The following is a 15,797-nucleotide window of genomic DNA, read 5'->3' as shown; positions in this document are numbered from 1 at the left end:
CGTTTTGGTAAGCCTCCAAAAATGGCCTGAACTATGACAGAAACATGCACATACGTTTTGACTATATCCATAAACTTAACTGTGTTCATGTTCATAGAATCAGTGCAGCTGGCTCATTATAGAGACCAATAGGCCGACTTAAGGCAGGGGAGGTTTGTTATTCTTTACCTTGTGCTGATGGCAGATGATTTGATAGGTAGGCCGGGCCTGTCCTTCCATCCCTGTAGGAGTCCACAAACTGGCAATGGTCCTCTCCCTGTCCAAATGTATCTCCTATACTGTAAAAAGGCTCTGCAAGGAGCAAAATCGAAGCAGGACTATTAAGCTTATAATGTAAAATTACATATAAATAATATTCAATTCTGCTTTGAAAGCACCGTTTCATTAAATACTGTGACGAGTGCGTGGCAGGTGTTACCTCTTAGACCATCTCCCATGAAGATCTTGTATCGTAGTGAGTTACAGAGAACAACTCCAACAAACTTTCTGTACCACGTGCGCTTGACGTACTGGCTGCCCTTACAGCTGCTGTGGGCTGAGTTGTACTTGAAGGTGAAGGGGATCCAGATCGGTTCTCCACCTGAGAAGAGGTTAGAAGCAGTCGAGGAAAGGAATGAAGACTCTAGAAGTGAAGGTATGTACACTCTTTGAAGGACATCAGTAAATGGTCAATTAGAAAAACCTGTTATTGGAAACCAATGTCAATATAGCGGTGAGCACTTTGCCCTGTGTGGAGATTGTGAATTCTCCTTGGTTGTGTGTGTGGGGTTCCTGTCTACATGCTCCACTTCCTGTTACCATCCGGAGACATGTGGTTGCCATGTAGTTGTCACTCTGTGGTTTTCAAACCTGTGACCCATTGTGACATTTTCACGACGGAGCCCAGTCACTACGTCTTTTTATAACGGATGGTTATATTATATTTTCAATATTTACCAAAGACCATAAATCAGAAATGTGCTGAGAGTAGAAATACTTACCAGGCGGCCTTTCAATAAGAAGAGGATCATCTGAAAGAAAGAACGTGATCTTTAAAACATTGATGACCGCTCTGAACTTGTAGGAAAGAGAGGCTAATAGAGAGTGTAATGCAGTGGTTGTCTGACTCAAGAAAAGGATGGAATTACAATGCATTCAAATGAAGCGTTCTGGATTTCAGACTGTTTAGTGCTAAAGAAAAAAAACAAAAAACTGCATGCAAGGGCGTCCTATCAGCTATTTGAACAGGTATAAAAAGAAAGCACACCTGATTCCGTCACGTAGGTGAGTGTCTCACTGACGGGTCCCAAACCAAACACATTCTTAGCCTGAACCTTGAAGTAGTACCTGAAAGAAAACAGACCACAATGTCAGGATTTAATGAGAGATTTAGTAGTTAAAGTGTCACCCTGCCAGCTTTGTTGTGACTGGTTGAAGGCGAAGAAAATGTTGACGAGCATAGCAGATGACTTGGCGTGCTTTAGTCCGCCTGATTTAGGTGCAGTCCGTACTTGTACTCGTATGAGTCGAGAGCGAGGAGAGCACAATAAAACAGCTGTTTGGCTGAAGTTGAAGGGAGAAGTAGAGTGTAGAAAAGAATGGTGGTTGGGGGGGGCAGTGGAGATTAGCATATGAGAGCAAGAGATGAAAATTAATGACAATAAAAAGAGAAGGTACGGAAAAGTAAAACTGAAATAATAAATTGAAAGAAAAAGTTTGTGAGGAGGAAGGTACCCTGAGGATATTAATTTCTCACCATTAAGTCACAAACTGTAGCCAAAAAAGCAAAACTAAGCGATGTGGTGAGTTCACTTTGTCTCCAGGTTGTTGGGGCATAATAAAATACTGCCACATTAAAAACAACACCCCTGACAACTTCAACTTTGCTCAGTTTGCAGACCGAAGCCGTCTGCTGCGAGAGAGCTTTCTTCCACTCTGCAAGGTCACATTCAGTTAGTTCACGGTCCGTCACTTTCTGGCCAGAAACGTTCACCACATACAGCTTCGAAGCCTGGATCCAATCATGGCGGCCACGTGATGATGCTGACCAAAATATGTTACCAGAGACGAGGAGAGAGGGAGAGGGAGAGAGAAATGCAGCTGCACAGAGAGGTGATGTAATGAAAGAAGATACTTAAGTAGAAATCCGAGATGGTAGAACAAATAGAAAATGTGCGACAGAATATGAAAAAACTGAGGCGGGCTACACAATCGAGAAGTTGACTGCAGTGAGGTTTGAGCTTCATTCACAAAGAGAAGAGGAAAACGAAGCGGAAACTGCAAATTCTGTCGTCCTCCAGTCCAAATCCAACCACATAGTTCTCAGTATATGTGGCAGCTGAGCCACGGGAAGTTCTCAACCTGCAGGCGCTGAAAGTAAACGTCTTCATTTCAACTATTCTTCAGCTTCACTCAGAGCTCTGACTCACAAGACAAATGTCTCTGCCATGTGCGTCTGGTTTACTAATCACATTTTTTAATATGGGATTTTCCTAATTTTGGTCATGATTTAAAACCTTTTTGAGTATCTTACGAAATCTAAAGTGACGTAGATGTAAAGATATAGATGACTGGTGGATAAATTAGTGAAACGGACAAACAGATGATGTTGATTTAGGTGCTTAGAAAGAATGAGAAGTCTGCAAACGGTTACCAGTTTTATATCGACCACACAGCTGACTTTTGTCAAAAAAACAAAAAACAAAACAGAAAATTATTAAACACTTCAAAAGAAATGCTGGTCACAGCATCTCGGTCAGCCACAATTGATGGGAATCAAATGCTGTGTTCAAATCACACGCATTAAACAATTTTGCTTTTTTAACTAAAATCTTATCACCAAGGGGTTAAACAGTCAAGGCGCCACTTTGAAGCTGCAAAATGTTCTGCAGCACGTCTTGTTTTCTAGTTGAATTAGAAGATGAGCATGCTTCAAAGTTCAGGCTTTTGAGTGGAAATAGTGAGTAGAAATCTGACACATCTATTGACCTTTAACAGGGTACATGTATACAGTCAATAACTCAGTCTAATGGGAAAAAGTACGGCTTCTCACCGGTGTGTACATATTCAGTCATACTCAGTAAGACGGTTATATTTCAGTAGTTCAGGAAACCAGAAGGAGCCTCAAGCAGGGGAAACACCAACACTGTCCCATAAACCATCCCGTGATCCGGACGCAAACGGGTTGCCAGGGAGGGAAGCCCGCTTCGCAGACTCCTGGAAAAACTTTCTTCTTGCATGCAACAATCGTGTTTGAGTTCAGCAGCAGGTGTTTGGGTCTTTGCAGATGTGACATCTATCACATCTGGGGGGGGGGGGGGGGGGGGACCTTCTGTTCCTGATTAAGTTACACATCTGATGCTGGTTATGAGACTTTCAATGTATATGACGAGATGATACTGATACATGAAGTAATGACACATTAATCTGCTTTAATCTGGAGGGTCACATGGGAACCAAACACTACCTGCGATTTCCAGACAACATCTGGCTGGTTGAGAGCACAATAAAAAAAGTTTCTTTTTACAAATATTTATTTTCGACAGTTCTCTTCTTCTTCTGGGAGGTCAGATGATTTTACTGAATGTGTATATGTTGTGGATTAGTTGCATCCTGTTTATTCTGTCAGGCCTCACCTCAGCTCACACAGCAAAATCTTGGTTTGACTCATTGTTATACAACAGCAGTTGCTATTATTTCAGTCTTTATGTCTGCGTTTGATTCATTGTTTGTGCTTATTTCAGCATACTGTCATTCACAACTAATAACACACTGTTTCAATGTAAAAATATAAATCTTTGAAAGGACTGTGTTTTAGGAATTGAGCCTATTCAGTGTGTACCACAAATAGTGTGGATCTGGAAGAGTCTGGGTCTGATTTAAAGAATTCCAGTTCAATTCAAAGAGTCTGGGTTTAGTCTGAAGCCCAAAGATTCCTGGTGTAGAATCAATGGGTCTGGCCAACTACAAAGGGTCTAGGTCTGTTTTCATATGCGTGCTTTGATTAATCCATGTGTTGTTTTGAACAGTCTGAAGTCAAGTTTTTAGAACCTGAGTCTTCTTGAGAAAAATATAAATCTTTGTATATATATATATATATATTATTTTTATAAGAACCCAGGTGTCTTGGTAAGGTAACAGTTTTAATCGTCAGTTTAATAGTCTCATTTAGTTCACTTCCAAGAATCCAGGTCTGGACTAAAGAAACCGTCTTTAAGAGGCTTTAGTTTCTAAAGTAAATCATATTTTACAGTCAAGGCATGAAGTGACATCATTATTAATCCCACATAAAATCAGTGTAATAGACAAAAATAATAATTATTTGCACATTTTTGAAGCCATCAGGGAAAATATTTTAAAAGCAGGTGAATAATAAAGAAAGAAGGAACCCCACGTCCCCCACGTTTCCTTGCATGCATATATTTTGGAAACTGTGACCCATGTCTCTTTCAAAATAGTAGTGGAAACATGCTCTGAAGCTCAAACTGGCTGGAACCGAGTGTAAATGTCAGATAATGTGAGACGCACTTATGTTCCACTCAATTTTCCAAGGTCTCCACAGAGCTTTACGGCACGTCACCTCGGATTCAAATCTGCACCATAACCTGCCTCCCGACTTCCTGCACTACTTTCTCAGCATCGCAGTGTCCAACTGGCACTCTGTTCTGATCAGTGTCTGCCTGGCTTGATCGCGTATGATCACTTTCTAACGGACGCACGCAACACGCACATACAAAATTACACACAAAACATGCAACCACGATACACACACACACACACACACATATATACGCACAGACTAAAAGATCTCTGAACCGTGCAAATCTTTGTTAAATCAGGTTCTTGGCTTTTATCACTTCCATGTGTGAGATGTGGAAATTACTGCAAAGAAAAAGTGTGTGAATACATAAACTTCTCTCCAGGCAGGCAAGCGTGTATACTTTCTGTGTGCAGCGATATAAACACGCATGACACCACCAGTTACCTTGAGTTGGGCTTGAGATTCTCCACAGCGAGGTGTGTCCCACTTGAGGACTGAGACGACCACCGGTTGTTGAGGACGTCGTCATATGAAGCACTGTAGACCAGGTAACCTGCGAAGAGCAACACAATAAATGTGGCAGGGCTCATAACTCTTCTAAATATTGAGGAACAGCTTTTCTGAATTAGTATATATAGTAGATGGACTCTCAAACGAAGTTCAGCAAAACAGAAAGAATTAATAATTTTCAAAAGTACATTTTTGCTTTTCGGGGAAAAGCAACACATCAATTTCCAATTTGTATATGTCATCGTGCTGTTCTTAGTGTTGAGAGAATACAAAACATGAAAACAGAGAAAAGCTCATGTCTGGCTTCTCACTCCCGGCCTGTGTTCAGTTCAGTGTGTTGTTGCTCCATCCCTCCTCTGATTACACTTGATCATTGTTGGCTGTGCTTTGTTTGTGTGTGTGTTTATAGGTGCCTTAACTTTTCTCCCAATGGGATTTTGTTTCAGTTTGGACGTTGTTTTTTTTTTTGTTTTTTTTTCATTCTGTGTGGAAACATTTTTGGGGTTTTGGATCGGCCCTTTTATTAAATATCTTCTTTTGAGTTGAACCCAAGTCGACACATTGGGTCTTTTCCACAATCACCCCTTTGACACTACACACATTGTGCGAGTTTAGAAATCTGGTAATTGGTTGCAGTTACAAGTTCGTTTTCTAGTTACTGTCTAAGTGATAAAAAACAACAACAAAAAAAAACCCACGAGCATAACCGCTACAGCCACAGTGTGAAAATATCAATCGAGGCATTAAATAATTTCTCGGCAGAGATAATTGATTTTGAGGTATTTAGCATATCCAAGTCTGTCATCATATCAGCGATAAAGTGGATGCTTCAAGTTTGCAGTTCCTGTTTATCAACTATTACAACAACAGTCTGAGAAACCTGCTAATTTTTCAATCTTGGACTTGAATCATGTTTTCAACATCGTTATATAACTGGGTACATGTGGTGTCTCATACATCCAGCTGTTCTGGCCTCTCCTTGGACTCGTCCCGACTGTCCTCCCACCCGTATTTCTCTCAGTCTGTCTCTTTCTTCACCTCATCCTTGCAGACTAATCCCGAGAATCCAACAAGTAACCTGAGGTCACGCAGTGCTCAATCCTTCAGTTTAAGGCTACAGAGTCCAGCGCTGCCGCACATCAAACTACCCACTGTGTCTGTGGGACTTTTTCTTTTTTTTTTTAAAGTTTGACTGTATTTTGACTGGAGCTGCACCAACACAGCTGGCTGCTGACAGGAGGGGAAGGGAAATACTAGCTACTTTGTTTTTCCTCTTTTTGGGTTTTCATCCCTTCTCCGCTTTACTCAGTTAAACTGGGGGTTGATAGAGTAGCGGCTTCTCTCGCAATTACCGCCAGTCTCTTTGGAGTGTCTTCTCCTTGTCTGGGTATAAATTTATCAAGTTTCCCTAGAAGTTGGTCTCTTTTAGCCAAAAGCAACACTTCAAATTCTCAGTAGTTATGAGTATATTTTCCCCAAAAATATTTAAGGAAGGCTTCCTCTGCGCGCAGCAATAAATGTAACCACAAGTTGGTTTCAGGTGAAAACTCACAAACCACACACTCACAGCTGTTTCCATCCACTTGTTTTAAAAGCAGTGACCCAAACACCGTAAGGCATGGCTGTGCAAACACACCCTAATGACTCAAACAGGGACTTGTGATTGAATCTGCATGTGTGAACTGTACCTGTGCATTTATGTCAAGTACAATACACTGTATACAGAGGACTGGATTATTTCTGAACAAATAGCAACATGATAAGCAGAATTACTTGGATCTGTTAATCATTTCATAGAAATGAGCATTATTACAAATATAGGAATATATAGTCCAAGCAAATGAAATATAATCTATATCAAACTAACATTAGAAAGTCAGAATAGTCTCTGCGCTGGAAAGACACATCATGAAATACAGATGGAAAGAAGGAGAGAGGAAGAAAATACCAGTGACAGTATAGAGTATCTGTTTTACACATCAGAGGACAAACCCGTCCTCGGCATGACCAGGAGCTTGTGTGTGTCTGCCAAGGAAAACACACTGCCTCTCTAGCTGGCCCAAGTCTTGCCCCTGATAGTCTACTTTTTCTCATACTGTAGACTCTTATCATCACTTTCTATTTTATTCCCTTTTCCATGGGTCAGTTTCTAGGTCAGAAGACTTGCGATTTTCCACAAGAAACAGTAGGAGCTCAGCAACTTGTGCTCCATGTGTTAAATACAGTGATTTATTCCCAATAAACTTCTAGACCCAGTTCTTAAAATGTGAGTCCTGAGGGATCCTACTGAAGCTCGATAGATGAAAGGTTGGTGACACAGAATCGCAACACGAATTGAGTATTTTTGCATTTGCCGTGAAACGTGCACATAGTGCAATTATTCTCCTCCTGTTTTGAGTGCAAATGCACTCGTGCAGCTTTAAATTTAACCTGCAATTTTGAACTCTCCTTTGTTTTTAACGAAGGACTAAAAACAACAATGGCACATCTGGGTAGATGGTTTCCATGGCAGCACTTTGCTGATATTTGAGAACCTTGCTCGCAGATGTGCTTTTAAATTACATAGTGCTCTGGTGAGTTTTACCAGGCTCGCGGCGGCGGTCACACACAGTTAGCGACATCTGTCCTTCTTGCAGCTTCTGGGGAGATGCGTCATGCCATTAAATTTTAATTCCACCCGAAAGCTGGAAAAATGCATGTTATGCTGCCAACTCGCCTATTGAGAACTGCTATATTGCAAACCGAAACTCATAATTGAATTGATTGACCATGTAATCGGTCATTTTAATGTAATTTTTCATTTGTGACACTTTTACTCAATCAACTACCTGTACTCATTGGCATTGTGATAGACTAGTAATCTCACCCTGTGTTATCCAGAGGGACATGTTGAAATTCACCAAATGTTTTTAAAAATGTTAAATAATGATTTGACTGCTGTTTATTATTTTAGAGAAGAGTTTTAAAAAAAAAGCCAACGTATGAAACCTTAAGTGACACACCCAAAGAGTTTAAATAGTTGAGCATCAAGCATTTAGTTGGAATAGTCAGCCCTGTCCAGTAAACAGCATAAACTCAGCAAGCCACTCGGATAAGAGAGGACATGTCTTCCAGTACGTATAGAAAAGTTCAGCTGACCGGATTCACTTGCTTTGGGATGATGCTGTTTGTCATTTTAACATATTTAAGTACTGAAGGAAAATGTTTTTCAGAGATTTTTGTCAGTCAGAGCCTCTGAATCTATCTTGAAATTTCTTGGTTTTTTTAATGTGCATTCCAAAAAACTTAATTTCCAGTTTAGAATACTGTAAATCTGAGATAAGACATACATGTGGAATATCTTTTTTGTTATTGCGATGTTATTTGACAAGTAAATACGTCATTTCAGTTTTATTTCTCCTTTTTCTTGGGGGAAGTCATCTGTCTGTGTTCAGTCTATGATATAAAAAAGCAACCTTCTCTTTACACTCTCCAGGGAGTTGCATAACCAAACACTTTCCATCACAAAGCAAGATTTCTTTATAAAGAACATCAGGGGAGTGTCTGCCATTTCAACACATTAGAGGGAAGATTGTCAGTGGTAACCTCATCAGGCATAACCTCTGATCATATCTGCAAATATGTTATTTATTCCAAACCGATGTCCAAAAACAAATGTCAATAGTGGTACAAACCTGAAGTAAAACACACGTTTAAAAGACGTCAACCACATGATTTCTTTTGTCTATTTTTTGTTGTTTTGTTGGTGCATGTTTTACTCAATCGTCTGTCCGTGTTGGCTCTGATTGAATACCAACCCATGCTCAACCCAAGGAAGGAAGGAAGGAAATGCATGTTAAATACTGCCATGAGACGTTCTTCTAGTTTGTCAGTTAATCAGTAAATAAGTTCATATCACATCTATTATTCCCCAGTTTAATTGAGCTGCACGTTTTGTCTGGCGTAGCTGTATGTAGCATCCTTGCCTAGGTACACCTTGCCTTGCCTTTAGGCCAATGTCTACTGGAATATGGTCCAGTCTTCCACACCGGTATCTCATGAAAGCAAGTATGGATGGATAGATATCAATACTGTTGTCGCTGTTTTACTGCGTCTATCAACTCATCCTGTCGTCACTGGCGTCGTGGTTAAAAAGACGTCTCTTACCTGACACCATGTCATCCTTCAGGGGCTGAGCCCAGTCCAGGATGATGAAGGAATGGCAGCCTTCCATGGCGACCACAGTGAGGTTGTGAGGCTTGTTCTTGGGAGGCTGGTTCTGATTGGCTGCTGTGCTCTGCTTCCCCATCAGGTTTTCTAGGATATCCACCTGAAGGTACTCCAGAGCCTCTGTCAAAGAGCAAGGTGCCCCCGGGTCCTTCTGGATGTAGTTCACATAAGGAGCTGGAAGCAGGAAAAGTAGTCACTTTAAAAGTCATGTTTGCATAAATTACAATTTCTCTGCTTTTAATCAGCTCTTCTTTTATATTTTTTATCCTTTTTTTCTTTTTTATTTGCTTGTTTTCAGTGACTTTGGCTACATAAGCTGTATCTGCAGCTGTGGATACTTTAGATATCCCACAGTTTTAGTCAGACTGGGATTTAAAAGGAACCACTGGAGTCTGGAGTTGCTTCCACCTCCCCAGACGATTGGATCTCTTCAGATGCCAGGAGTGAAACACATGTCAGTGTCTACACATCCGCCCACAGTCTGCTCCTCGCTGCACGTTTAGGCCGTTATAGGCATCCTTCTGTATGTCTTACAACCTCTGTGCTACACATATATAAAGTAAAATAAATGCATGACGCGCCATCAGAGTGAGCAGATGTGTCAGTCTTTTCACAGGATGCATGTAAGGTTGTATTTCTCTACAGCGCCCACGTGTCCGAGATCTGTCCAGGCTTGTGCACGTGGATGATCCAGATGTTTTGCTTTGGTCTTGTGTGCAATTCTAAATGCTTAATGTGTCTCCCTACAGAGACACGTTGCCTACTTCGGCTTGTTGAAAGGCCAAATGCAAAACTACGCGACAGAGATCAAATGCCACTGGGAAAAGTTTATTGATGATTAACATAATGTGACGTTTAATATCAGCCCACTAAAGCATATATTTGCATTCTAGTAGTCCACATTTCCAGGTCGTCATTTACTTTGTCCACTGTGGCAAACGTCATTCATCTGGAAGGTATGGTACTGCAGATGCATGCAACTGTTGAGGATTATTGTTAATATTTTCTATCTCAGCCTTGGGCTATATCCATTCAAGCCAAACCCGGCCTGAACAGATAAAACGTCAAAAGGAAAGTATCTGTTAAAAAGTTCAAGCAAAGCATGTCAGTAGTCTGGCAGGCTGCTGAAGTGTATCTAAAATATATGAAACTCATAAATAGGAGGGAAAAAAAGAGTTTCTCATTGAGCCAAAAGACTTTTCTCTCTCTGCTGAGGTCACCACTCTTAAACTTTATTATTTCCATTTTGGACTTGGGAGATTAATCGCTTTCAGATGTTTGTGAACGGTGTGTCGTCACAAGACAAAAGTTGTTTACCAATTTACTGTAAATGGTATCCAGGTTATCATGTTTTGTCTGGAGCAGATGACACTGAGGATGTATTGTTATAAATCTCCATTTTTAAAAGGTTTTCTTTTTTATACAACAGAAATCAAAAGAAAAGGCACTGACAAGTTGCCTTCAGTGTGTCAATCAGTGGAGTTGAAGCCATTACTCAACACTATTAGAGGATCCCATGGCCCTCGGGCTTCATTTGCATCCAGAATGAAAAACCTTACGTCCGTGTAGCTTTAATACCTGTAATATTTTATGATGACCACAAATCTCTGAAGGGGCTTCCTCATCACCTTTCTCAATGAAGGCGTCGTTCCTTTCACTTCACAAGTCAAGTTACTAACCACAGGGAGTACTGCAGAGCCGAGGAAAACAATCGTATGATGTTTTTTGTGGCTTGAAAGAGGCTTTGTCTTTCTACAGTCATACTTTGGCATCTACGTACATTTTTTAATGGAGAAGCAGGACAGCTCGGGTTTAACTCAAGATCCTGTTAAAGTAAAGGATTTTAAAGGGCTTTTCCAAAGTACTATACTTTGTGACTTCATAATTTTTCATAACTTCTTATGCCAAAGCATAACCTTAAAAGCACTTTGTATCATGTATAGTTGGGAAATATAACATACACAGCTTTCTTTACCTGAATCTTTTATAAGTACTCGACCTTCAGGGTACCATGGCACTTGTAGTAAAATGTATGATTACAATAAAAACATCCAAATTCTCTATCGATCATGTTATGGGAATGCTGTTAAATAGATTATTAAAACCTGCACTTGTACTATACGAGTATAATAGTAACTGTCATCATTTAGGTATGACAAATCACCACCATAAAGCAAAGTCATATTTAGAGGACCTCTGACATCTCGTAGTTTCGAGTAGGTTGGAGTAAAGCTTGCTCTCTGTCAAGAGAATGTCTTGGTCTATTTGTGCAACCCTATGGGTTGATAGGGTCTGAGAGTCCAACATAAACACACATAGAGACTAAAAAGGCAGCTGGAGGTCACAGTGTACAACTATCAAGTAAACAAAAGTTGCTCAGTAAACTCTGTTATTTGATCAAATGTATGTATGTTTGTAGATTTGTTCTTCTTTGTGGGATATTGTTGCTATTAAATCTGAAAGGCTCATATCTTTATGAGGCATTGCTAAGAAAGCCAAGATAGAGGTTCAAATTTATGGCTCGTTCGCAAAGCAAAACAGGGTTCCCATCAGCCTGCCATTATTTATAGCACTGAGAGACCCTCATCAAACAGATGGACACATACGCTCATAAAGAAAGACCCAAAAACACATGGCACAGCATGGTCAGTCATGCTGTTTGGCTTTGTTAGCAAGAGACATATGATATTTGTTAGGTTGTCAGGCAAATATACAGTACGTTTGTCTTGTCTATCCTTGAATAAACTCATAGAAATGAACCATGGTCAACATAAAGGTGACAGGTAATAAAGGTGACAGGGAGAAACGGCTCCATCAAACAAGTGAAGAATTGTGAAGTTGATTTAAAAATCTGAGCTAAAGTATTTGGATAAAAATGACCTTTCATACATTACAAAAGTAATTCTTAAAATTTAGAAATCATTCATAAATCCTAGGAACCTGGAACTTGATGAAAGTCATTGCGATAAGAAAGTAATAATTTTCTTTGGTTACTCAAAAGAAAAAGCTGCAGATATCATGTTTTTTGCCACAAGTCAAAAATTCACCCTCATCTAGCTTTGTTTTGGACTGTCGGTAACGCCATGGAAGCAAACATCCGGCTCTTTGAATGCCCGATTATGTTCACAAACTAGACTCTCCATACATCTGCCAACGGTTTGGACCTGAACAGGTTGCTTCTATTGGACTTTTGGCTGCAGACTGTTTCTGCCATACCTGAAAACACAGTGAGAGGCAAAACAGAAAAGAGATGCTACAGAGTCCAAAGATCTTTCTTTGGACTCTGTAGCTCTCTAACTATCTTTCAGTGAGGCTGATTTGTCAGGTTGGGTCTTTAGTCACAGCTTTGTGACATGTCTGCTCTTCAAAAAAAATAAATAAAAAAATGCAAGTTGAACCCCAATGAATAGCTGCAATGTTTTTCCTTGTACATTTTACACTTTGCACAGTTGTCCCATGGGCTGGTTTCGGCCCCTGGAATACAGCAAGATGTTTTTGGTTGTTAGTTTGAGTAGTTTGTTGAAGATACACATTGAAGTGTTTGAGTACCTGTGAATCTCTTCTTTCCACTGAGGTCAAACTCAGACGAAGGGCCTCTGTTGCTCAGACTGGTGTGCAGCTCCACAGTTGGGACCTCTGTGGTGGTGGTTATGGTGGTGGTTGTGGTGGTGGGCGGCAGGGTGGTCTTGACAAAAAACTCATCTAGCAACAACACATGGGTCAGTGAACCTTTGATCAAAATAGATTTACAGCATTTACTTATTGCTTGGTAATATGCTCATGTGTTTGATTAATACTACGTAATTCTCACCATGACCAATGTAGTAAAAGTGTCACATATAATTAATTGCAGACAGACACATGAGGTCACTTTCAAAAGACGCCACAAGCTGTGTTTTTGCTACCCATAGTTTCCATGTGAGGGGGCTGTTGAGGGGGGGCTTGTAGACAACAATGATTTTTAGTCACCAGAGCTAACGAATGCCGAATGATTCTGTGGTTAAAATTAAATTAGCTTCTTCCTCTTTCGACACATTTTGCTGCACCAGTGGACATTACATCACGGTCCACACACATGCAACCAGCTTCGCTTCACCACAGGCAAATGCTTAGAAAAAACATAGTGCGACTTTATTATCAAAAGAAAACCAGATATGACATGCGATCAGTTGTCCCTATCATCTAAAGGTTAATATCAACCAAATTCTGCAGGTTGACCTTGACAATAACCGATTCAAAGACTAATCCTTACTTTCAAATGAGCTTTGCAATGTTCACAGGCATGCAAGTGTTTTCAAAGAACGAAAAAACAAACAAACAAAACCCCAAAGAACCCAAGGTAGAATATATCCAAAGCTCCAGCTGTGGACCAAGACAAAGCCGAACAAACTTACAAGAGTAGAAACAATGCGAGGACCACAGGCATGGTGAAAACGGAAGAGACAGTAATAGCTTGCAAACAGATCCACTTGATAGATAAACATACAAGGAAATAAACAGACAATGTGGAACAGTGCAGGTTAGTCCATCCAAGCCCGCTGGCGATAGGTTAGTCTGAAGCCAAAACCAGCCAATACCTTTCTCAAGAGCTAAAGCATCAGGCAGCATGGTTACTGCAACCATGTCGTCCGTTTCCATTCCTGAGGAGTCCTCTGTCAGAGAAGCAGAACAAGCTGTTGCATCAATTTCACACGACTATTTGCAATTTTGCTGAACTGGCAAAGAAATATAATAAAAATACTCAAATGCACACATTCACTTCTACATAAACCTACAAAATTGTATAGGAATGTAACAATTTCTTAAAAATAATGTGGCTTTTCAGCAACACAACACAGAACAACCAGCACACTGAAGATATGAATAAATCACCGCTGGCCCAGCTTCCCCTCCAAAAATAAATCTGGAAAATAAATAAATCAGTTACAGTTTAGCTATGGTGCTTAACTGTATGCAAAGATTTCAAGCCATCAAGTCTTAAACAATTTGTATAAATATTTATGATGAATAAAATATTCACACAAAAACTGAACTGTCCATTTCTGATTAGGTTAGGTCTATAGTTACAATATTTTTTGTGTTAGTTTAATAAACAAGTACTAAGAGCAGAAATACTAATAAGTACTGCTACTACTATTGTAAATAGTAGTACTAATAAGTACAGCTTTAATTATACAAAGTATAATTTGTATTTTAAAACTTGGTGGAGTTGTCAACTTTCCTGCTGTGTCTTGAGTATTAACATTGTGTTACACAGTATAGATGTGTAAAAGTCTTTCAACCCTTACGATAATACTACGCGCAATGTGAAATCGGCCGCACAAAGCATGTTTAACCAAGCAGCACTCTGACCAGGCAGCTCCCACATGCAGAGACATACAAGTGGTTCTTGTGGCAACATACACACATACATCTTGAAAATACACTGAACACTGTCCAGATCACACAGTTACAGCGTTATGAGCCTCTGCAGGCACAGACAGGAACTGTTGATGGACTTGGCCTGAATGGTCGTGACAAACAATACAATTGATGTAGTAAATTCATGCTTTATTTATGTTCACCAATATGCCTTCGAAGTCCACTTCAGCTCTGTGGAAAATCTATCAAATAACAATATTTAGGAAGAGAGCCTGCAGTATACGGTTTTATTGCTGGAGCACAAATTCTCTAAAGGCTGATATCTAATAGACATGCTGCAGAGTCATGGATTTAAAACCAGAGCCTCACCTTCTGGGTAACAGTCCAAAATTCCCTCTGGGTCCAGAACTGGATATCCAAATTCATCTGTTTTGGAGAAAGTTCCAGGTGGGCAGGTTGGGAATGGCATTGGAGTGGTAAGTTCCTCTGTGGGCTGCTCAGTAGTTGTAGGTTCAGGTGTGGTAGTGGGAGCCTTGGTGGTAGTTTTGGTTGGGATCCTGGACCGAGGTGGATTCAAACCAACCACAGGTTTGCCTCCTATCATTAGGACCTTGTCTTTGGGGTTAACAACAGGCTGACTATCCCTGCCGTGGCCAAACAGGGCCATGCCTTCCTGGTTTACCAAGGGACTCCCCATGTGGTCTGTAGGTTAGAGAATTAATAGTTAGAAGAAAAACAAATACATAAATGAATCACAAATACCAAATTGTAAACATGTCTGTTAAACACATTGCATTTTAAATGCATTTATATCAAACCCAATTAAAACGGTGAATAGATTGCCTACAAAAGTACAACTTTATAAGTTTAGAATTGTTTGTTAACAAGGCTGTTGGGCAGTTGCTGCACTTGAAATTTAGTTAAAGACATCTTCATTTCATGTATGAAGTAAGGATGACTGAAGCCTATCACCAAAAATAGTGCGTCCATCTTCTCCAAGCACTACTCTCTTAGGTTTGCCCTGAGAGTCCTGAAGTACTTGTCCGTCCTGATTCATAAGAACTCCGAGCTCCAAGTCCACCACCTGGAGAGACAAAATATTTTCCAAACATTTAACATAATCTCAGTTAAATGGAGATCGATTGCCTCTCAATCAACTGCACTGCAGTCTACTGTACGTTATATGAGAAGCATAGAG

General features: G+C 40.2%; 1 protein-coding gene across 2 annotated transcripts in view; it reads right to left on the bottom strand.

Annotated features, from left to right (window-relative positions):
• fndc1 (fibronectin type III domain containing 1) overlaps positions 1 to 15,797 on the bottom strand; it is a 34,792-nt gene that overhangs the window by 1,178 nt on the left and 17,817 nt on the right. Inside the window, exons 13-22 of one of the 2 annotated variants that reach the window (XM_080514130.1) lie at positions 15,572 to 15,683; positions 14,969 to 15,301; positions 13,816 to 13,890; positions 12,788 to 12,940; positions 9,176 to 9,412; positions 4,964 to 5,072; positions 1,247 to 1,326; positions 981 to 1,010; positions 419 to 580; positions 169 to 291 (exon numbers count right to left, since the gene is read on the bottom strand). In XM_080514130.1, coding sequence (XP_080370256.1) covers positions 169 to 291; positions 419 to 580; positions 981 to 1,010; positions 1,247 to 1,326; positions 4,964 to 5,072; positions 9,176 to 9,412; positions 12,788 to 12,940; positions 13,816 to 13,890; positions 14,969 to 15,301; positions 15,572 to 15,683 — 1,414 coding nt within the window. The remainder of the gene's footprint in view (positions 1 to 168; positions 292 to 418; positions 581 to 980; positions 1,011 to 1,246; positions 1,327 to 4,963; positions 5,073 to 9,175; positions 9,413 to 12,787; positions 12,941 to 13,815; positions 13,891 to 14,968; positions 15,302 to 15,571; positions 15,684 to 15,797) is intronic. The other variant, XM_080514131.1, reaches the window with a different exon arrangement.

This window comes from Blennius ocellaris, assembly GCF_963422515.1.
Source record: "Blennius ocellaris genome assembly, chromosome: 18".
Taxonomy (NCBI): domain Eukaryota; kingdom Metazoa; phylum Chordata; class Actinopteri; order Blenniiformes; family Blenniidae; genus Blennius; species Blennius ocellaris.
The sequence above is the reverse complement of the archived record's forward strand: the minus strand, read 5'-3'. Positions and strand labels throughout refer to the sequence as shown.